The sequence below is a fragment of the Saccostrea echinata genome, unplaced genomic scaffold (genome assembly GCF_033153115.1).
Source record: "Saccostrea echinata isolate AGI-Se365-2 ecotype Australia unplaced genomic scaffold, CSIRO_AGI_Sech_v1 ptg000001l, whole genome shotgun sequence".
NCBI classification, from domain to species: Eukaryota; Metazoa; Mollusca; class Bivalvia; order Ostreida; family Ostreidae; genus Saccostrea; species Saccostrea echinata.
Window position 1 is genome coordinate 23,755,272 of NW_026889750.1, and position 8,417 is coordinate 23,763,688.

General features: G+C 32.3%; 1 protein-coding gene across 1 annotated transcript; it reads left to right on the top strand.

Moving 5' to 3' along the window:
• Nucleotides 1-1,479: 1,479 nt before the first annotated feature.
• Nucleotides 1,480-6,788, top strand: LOC133203005 (uncharacterized). The gene is made up of 4 exons (XM_061338892.1): nucleotides 1,480-1,585; nucleotides 1,661-1,766; nucleotides 2,041-2,156; nucleotides 6,686-6,788. Exons 1-4 carry the CDS (start codon nucleotides 1,525-1,527, stop codon nucleotides 6,763-6,765), a joined length of 363 nt encoding a protein of 120 aa, XP_061194876.1. The 5' UTR covers nucleotides 1,480-1,524; the 3' UTR covers nucleotides 6,766-6,788.
• Nucleotides 6,789-8,417: the final 1,629 nt, after the last annotated feature.

Sequence of the window (8,417 nt, forward strand, 5' to 3'; positions counted from 1 at the left end):
TATATATATATATATATATATATATATATATATATATATATATATATATATATATATATATATATATATATATATATATATATATTAATGTGTTGTTGATCACCTTATAAGCCGTAATGTTTCTTTGTGATATCTCTGTAGTGTACCAACCTGAAATGAAAGGACATTCTTGCTTTCATTGTGATGTGCCATTTATATTTATTGCATTCAAACATAATTTCTAACACTATTTTATTGCATTCTTAAAAGTACTTGTATTGCACTCAGATAACAAACAAGCAAACCGGATACGAAACATGGGTTAAATTTATATTCTTTTAGCTTTTAAAAAATCATGAGTTTAATTATTAACCCTTCTTCAGTCGAACAACAATTTCAAGATATTTCAGAAACCTCTAATACATGTACCTGTATATACCAAAAGCCAAAACCTTAAAAAAATGATCATACGGTATCAAATCTGAGCATATGACTTCGTTCAAACTGTTTCCTTTTGTAAGAAGCTTGAAAGTGAGAACATGATATATAAGAGTGCGGGCATTAATCTTGTTTAATGGATATCACATCCCATTCTCAGTGTACCTGAATGTTATCTTCCTTGGAATGAATATATCATTAGGTTTCTCTATATTTTACTATCTTTATTTATCTTATGACAGTGAAATATTTTATAAAATTGAGTTTTTTACTTGAAAGTTCTTGCTGAGAAAAACTTGTTCAGCGCTAAAATAAGTGAAGATTTCACCAGAGGTATGCTCCGGCTACAAGTGCAAGGTGACTGGGAAATGCTTATGGAATGTTGAGCGGGGAAGGTCTAGAGTGTGACCCAATTCCTGACACCTCTCAAGGAAGCGATTTCCAACGTCGTTACGAGAAATGGAGCGCGTATCATAATGTACCAACTGCCTAAAGACTCTTTTTTTTATTCTGAGCACTGCTTGTGAAAAAATTGTGGAAGAAAATTTTCCAATAAGTGTTGGTTATTATAAATTTCAAAAATCTCAAAGTTGTAGAAACAATATACATATGTATACATGAATTGCACTAAAACTGAGAAACATATATGTTGCTAGAAAATGGTCCAAACACATTGTGGTCATTAAAAAAAAGACAATCCTGTTCAAGTTTTTATAAATGCAGTGATATCTACGAATTAAATATACACCTATATAGATCCTGAAAATTTTTAAACATATTCATAAAATAAAATTCTTTTAAAATCCCCCTTGCCAAAACTTTACGTTTTGTTTTCCAAATACAGCAAAAAATGTTTTATTACCTCCCATTTTCGAAAGCTCCAGAGTGGTTTATTGCTTAAAATTATTCATATCTTAAACACTTATCTGTTTCAATAACGCATTTTCAGAGAGAACGTAATAAAACCAGAAACGGGTTTTGATGAAAAAATGTAGGGAAAACACCGTTCTTTTTGCTTCCAAATAAAAGAGCCTCCCATGAATAAGAACCATCCAATTTGTAATTTTTTTCACATGTGGAAAGGTGTTAAGATATCCGCCTGAAATCATGAATTACCTAACAAGTTGTTTTACACTTGGTGTTGTTTTCCTTTACTTACAGTTCCTTGGTAGGTATACATCAATTCTGGATTTCTGTACATAGGTTCGTAACGTAACCCTGTAAAGATTTTGTTTGATTTTAGGAGTTTCTTCACAGACCTGTTCTGATTCTACAACAGCTGTAGGAAGATGCCAAACCAACTTCACGACCTCAATAAGTACAGACTCCTCCAAAGATAACGTATGCAGGTAAATGTGTTAGATGTTCATATGTATATCATAAAAAATTAACAGGAATCAAATATCATAAAAAGATAAACAGGAATGTTTTTCATAATGTTTTCCATAAAAACTGTTGAGTTGATAAAAGCAAATATAATTAATATTTTCAAAGATACATTGAAAACATATTTAATCTAAAATTTTCAAATTAGACTTTACGTTGCATTACAATTAAAAAACTACCGCAATATTTCAGATGATCTTAGCACTGATTGGTAATATTTTATATATTTAATTCAAGTGCTTCAAAAACGTTCCTTTCCTGTCTGGACCAAGTCATGGAAAACTGCAATTTGACCGAGGGAAGCCAAATCATAGCAAACGCTACACTAACTCTGGATAAGTATTCATGTGGAGGTTTGTAAAAGTTTTTTGAAAAAGTTTGGTTTAACCATCTCATGAGTGTTAATGTCAAAAAGAATATTTGTAAAATAAAATGTTCATTTTAAGATGAGGAATCATCAGAGTACATCAAAATAAGCTTTGCTCGAACTTATACCCGAACATTTTTTGAACATATTTTAGTATGAATATGATCTATGTAAAGAAAACGATTTACAATGATGAAATTATGAGTTAAATAGAAACACTGAGTTTTGCAAGTATGTTGTTACATTTGATTTAGCTCATTCCGTATATGTTGCTGTAGTGTTTTGGTAAGATTTTGATACGAGGTTCGGCCAGTCATTTAGTTAAGCTTTGGTTTCCGGAGAGAGTCCTTCTGCAAATATCATCACAGTGGGAAAATGAAATCGTACCATTTTCAATATCTGAACCACTGCAAAGTAAAATTTTTATTGACATAAATAATGTATCTAAAGAAAACGCTTTTATATACTCTCTCTTAATGAAAGACATTGTTAAAATTGTTAACGCTTCTGATTTTTTTTTTTTTTTGGTGAAATTATTTCTTATATATTTTTCTTGACTTGATATCAGAATTAGATTTCAAAATGTTCAAATGAACAAAAAAATACGGTAGCCCGTTGAAGCAAGTTCAGAGGAAGAAATATTTTTTAATGAGTTTAAACGCAATAATTATTGCGTTTAATCGCAATAATCAATGCGTTTAAACGCAAAATATTGCGTTTAATCGCAACGTATATTGAGTTTAAACGCAAACCACTTCGAGTTTAATCGCAAGAATTGCGATTTAACGCAATCTTTTGCGTTTAAACGCAATGATTTCGCGATTAATCGCAATAATGTTTTCGTTTAAACGCAATAATTTTGCATTTAAATGCAATAATCCTTCCTTTTAACGATTCGTTTTGCATTTAAACACAATGATACTGTAGTTTCAAAATCAGACATCAATTAGCCAAAGCTTATACTTACTAGGATCCGACACTTTAAAGAAGAACCGTTTGGTTCTTTTTTTTTTTTTTTTTTTTTTTTTTTTTTCGTAAAATGTTTCATTTTTTGAGAACTGCAGTAAAAAAAATGGTATCCTAATAATCAGAATGACTTAAATGTATTAGAACCCAACACTTTTGATGAAGCCCTTGATCAATTGCCTACGTATCACAACTAGTTAAGAACGTGTCAGTGGTATTAATAGCACTTGTCAATTTGGTAGTACAAATCGATCAATCTGTTTTCATTTGATTTTGATCTCATATGATTCCACCACCAATTTTCTCGTGTTTACTGTATGCAACCATAGGAAGGGTTGTGAATATATAGTGAAGTCTAAATTCTTCATCATGTTGTACGTAATTCCAACATTTCATCAGTCTTTTCCTGAACCCCTTGATACATGGGTAGAACTTTGTTTTGTTTTTTTTGTTTATTGTTTAACGTCCCTCTCGAGAATTTTTCACGCTTATGGAGACCCCATCACTTGCCGGTTGAGAGCTGCAAATTTTGACCTATACTCGGCACTCAGGGCCATTGAGCAGCGAGGGATCTTTTTCGTGCCAGCATCTACTGCGACAGGGGGCCTCGGTTTATACCATCTCATCCGAAGGACCGGTCTCCACGTCCCACAGGATTAAACTTTGTGACTGCAACGTGGGGGTTAGTTAAGGTTTTTAACCATTTTTTCTTCTTTCGTCTTTTATTCAGATAATCCATTCTAATTGTTTGCAAAATTGTTTCAAAGTAAAAAAATTAACAAAAGAGAAAATGTGATTTGCGATTGTAGGCAACTGACCAAAACATCATCAAGAAAAAAAAGATCTAAGTTTAAGACGTCTCGTTCTTCGGTTGCCTTTGTTTTTAAAACCAGACACTTTTTTCCTCTATAAATTCATAGCAGTGATTTATCCTTTCAGAGCGCGTTTGCTCGGAGGAGTCTGATACTATAAAGCTAGACAGTACAAAATTTCCTAATAAGTAAAAAAGAGAAAGAAATAAAAGATTTCAGTATGCGTGGGTCAATTGTACTCTGCAAGTTTTGATACAAATGATTGTCTTTAAAAGCAAAGTTTATTGCGTTTAAACGCATAGATTATTGCGTTTAAACGCATAGATTATTGCGTTTAATCGCAAAATAATGCGTTTAATTGCAAAGTTTTGCGCCTAAACGCAACTGATTACGTTAAATTACAATCTTTTGCGATTAAACGCGAAGTGTTTTGCGATTAAACGCAATATACATTGAAATAAAACGCAATCTTTTGGGTTTAAACGTAATGATTATTGTGATTAAAAGCAATGTTTTGCATTTAAACGCAATTATTTTTGCATTTAAACGCAATAAAAAATATTTTTTTCTCTGAACTGGCCTCAAAACGGAACCCGTGTTTAAACGCAAAAGATCGCGTTTATTCGCATTTATCATGGCGTTCAAACGCAAAACACTTTGCGTTTAATCGCAGACTGCGTTTATCTTTTGCGTTTAAACTCAATATTTTTTTCGAGTAAACGCAATAATATTTTTGCGTTTAAGCGCAAAAAAAAATTTGTGATTAAACACAATAGTTTTTGTGTTTAAACGCGATAATATTACAATTAAATCTAATACTTTTGCGCATAAACGCAATAATATTGCTATTAAACGCAATACTTTTGCTTTTAAACGCAATAATCATTCCTTATTAGGATTTAAACATAAATATACTGTAGTTTCAAAATCAGACATCAATTAGCCAAAGCAGACTCAAATGATTGATTTATTGCATGTTCTTTTACGTCTCGTTCGAGAATTTTTCACTCATATAGAGACGATACCGTATACCTGCGAAGGGCTTCAAATTTAGACCTTTACTCGGCACTCAGGGCCATTGAGCAGCGAGGGATCGTTATCGTACCAACGCCTGCTGTGACACGGGGCCTCGGTTTTTAAGGTCTCATCCGAAGACCCGCAACTTTCACTTCAAAGTGCAGAGCGCATGGCGAAGGAACAGTTGCTACCTATTTTTTATCGACTTAGGTCAGTCACGGCCGTGATTCGAACACACGATCTTCCGATCACGAAGCGAGATCTCTACAGACTGAGCTACCGTGACGGTTCAGAGACTCAAAGAAGATCCCATTGGTTCTGTGTCTTTTTGCAAAATTTTCCAGTTTTTGAAAATTGTAGTAAAACGATGGCATCCTAACAACCTGAATGTCTTAACTGTATTAAAACCCAACGCTCCTAATGAAGTCTTTCGGTCAATTGCTTTCGTATCACAACTTACAGAGAATGTTTCAGTAGTATTAATAGCACTTGTCAATTTGGTAGTACGCATTGATCAATCTGTTTTCATTTGATTTTGATCTCATATGAATCCATCACCTATGTTCTTGTGTTTACTGTATACAACCGTAGGAAGGGTTGTGAATATACATTTTAGTCTAAATCATCATGTTGTACGTTTCATCCAACATTTCATCAGTCCTTTCTTAAAACCCCTTTATACATGGGTTAAACTTTGTGACCGCAACATAAGGGATAGTTTTCTAACGAAGCAACTGACCAAAACATCGAGAATATAGAGATCTAATAAGTTTGAGACATGTCTCGTTCTTAGGTTGCCTTTGTTTTTACAACCCGACATTTTTTTCTCCTCTATAAATTCACATAAGTGATTTATCCTTTCAGAGAGCGTTTGCTCGGAGAAATCTGATTCTAATAAGCTAGACAATACACAATTTCCTAATAAGTGAAAAAGAGAAAGATATCGGTATGGGAGGGTCCATTGTACTCTGCAAAGGTTTCATACAAATGATTGCCTTTAAACACAAAGATTATTGCGTTTAAACGCAAAGATTATTGCGTTTAAATGCAAAGATTATAGCGTTTAAACCTAAAAATATTGCATTTAAACGCAAAAATTTTTGCGTTTAACTACAAAAATATTGCATTTAAGCGCAAAGGTATTGCATTTGATCGAAATATTATTGCGTCTAAACGCAAAAACTATCGTGTTTAATCGCAAAAATTATTGCGTTTAAACGCAAAAATATTATTGCGTTTAAACGCAAAAACTATTGCGTTTAATAGCAAAGTTATTGCGTTTAAACGCAAAAGATTGTTAATCGCAATCTTTTGCGATTAGATGCAAAGTGTATTGCGTTAAAACGCAATTATTAGTGCGTTTAAACGCATAAAAAATATTTCCTTCTCTGAACTGACCTCAACGGGCTTCCGTTAAAAACAATAATAATAATATCTTAATTATCTTTCAATCACAGGAATGGTATCAGGAGGAAAAAATATCACAATGAAATATTTTGATAAATTCACGATAACAGATTTGGAAATTTCTTCTCCCTCATATCAATTCGATGTAGTGAATATTCAGCAACATTTTATTTTGCAAAATCTCTAGCATTCTAGAGATAATTTGCTATTTATCAGCATTCCATGACCTTTCTCTCTCTGTCTCTCTTGACTACATGGTTATAAGGAATGTAAAATATAAATCATGATATTATATAAAATTATATATTTGCAGGCTGTGGCACGATAATCGGCAGTTTTCCACTACTGATATTTGGAATTATTATGTACATTTTCCTACAGAATTTTGAATAAAATACGTTTCGAAACTTCGTTCACTTAGGAATACGATAACCTCTTTCTAACATGCAAAATTGCATTTGTTTTAGCAAATGCATATAAATTAACCATTTGGTTGTATATTATTCGTATCAAATATACATTTTGGTGAGTTGTGTTCTGAATATCGAACATCTTGTACACATGCACTGTGTTGATGAGTTCCAAACAATGTATATCTATACTTGGGAATTCAAGAAAGGATACATGTAAATATTTTCAAATATTTTATCCAAAATCAAATCAAAAAAGTGAAATCACCAGAAAATAACTTTAATAAAATGTTAATTTCATTTGGAACCATATTTGGAGTGAATGGAACTTCTGGCAAGAATTCAAGCCTAAAAAAAACGGACAGTTACTGCTGGGTGGATTATTTTAAGGTTTGATTGTAACAAAACGCGATTTTTTTTTTAATTTGGTGTTTTGACAAAAACCCAAATTAACTCTTTAACATGTTGTGTCAATGAAAGTTATGCTATTCCGTTTTTAAAGTCTGTTTTGTTCTTCCATATACAAACTAGAATATGTTATTAGCTGATTTACTATGAAGAAGAGAATGAAAGTCCTATTCAGGCAAAAAAACTTTTGTCAAAATTAAACTGTTCTAATCATTATCAAAATCTATTGTTATCTTCTTAGTTTTTCTCGGGAATGACGTTAAGTTAGAAAGGGATGCAATATGACTAAAACTGAAGTTCTGTTTATTAAAACATTGACCTTATTGCTGTTGTCCTATACATAGTTCTTTGTCTTGGAAAAACATCAGTTAGTGCTTATAAGACATGACAGAAACGATGACAAACATCGAATCTGTCGTCAGTGCAGTTGTACTGACAAACAGTACCCATCATCAGGGTACAATTCAAGACAAACCATTGCATTACAGTTTAGGGGGGCATTACCAAAAATTTCCTGACAAGCAAAAAGAAAAGGTCATCAACCACTAAAAAATACCTTGACAAGCAAAAAAAAAAAAAAGGTCATCAAACGTTTTCATTGAGGGGGCACAAGCATATAGTATCTATGTTTACTATAGTAATCTATATATCGGCAAAATTATTGGGGGGCACGTGTCCCCCCCCCCCCGGTTCCTACGGCCATGTAGAGACCTACGAACTCATATCCTCCGCGAAATGTTAACATTACAAATACATATGCTTCTTCAACCACGAAAAAAAAACATCACGAGTTAATAATTTTACTCAATCAATGAATATTTTACCCAATTAAAGAAAATAAGTGATTTTATTTAGTATTTAGTATTTTATTGTCGACATTCGATTCATCAAGGAATTATCATTTAAAGGGACATGTATTTTCCGAGCAAGAGAGCATTGTAGAGGGGTTACATGTGGTCCAACGGATAAACTATTCATGAATATGTTAAAATCCCTATGTTAATGAAATTTCTTTTTTATTTTGTTTTAATCCAATTCAAATCCATGAAGTAAAAACAATCTCTTCAGATTTAAAAAGATAATATAGAAAACAAGTGGCATTCTTGATGACTATAATCTATAATAAGAAGGTCTACGGATACCTTTTCTGAGTATATGTATATGTTAAATTGAAAATTTAAATGTCTTATCCCCCATCTTTACCCAATCTGTCTCATAAATGCTAAA

Coding starts and splice junctions, on each gene's coding strand:
- LOC133203005 (XM_061338892.1), top strand. CDS start 1,525: ATGAATTACCTAACAAGTTGTTTTACACTTGGTGTTGTTTTCCTTTAC. Junction 1,586..1,660: donor CCTTTACTTACAGTTCCTTG/GTAGGTATACAT, acceptor GTTTGATTTTAG/GAGTTTCTTCACAGACCTGT. Junction 1,767..2,040: donor TCCAAAGATAACGTATGCAG/GTAAATGTGTTA, acceptor ATTTAATTCAAG/TGCTTCAAAAACGTTCCTTT.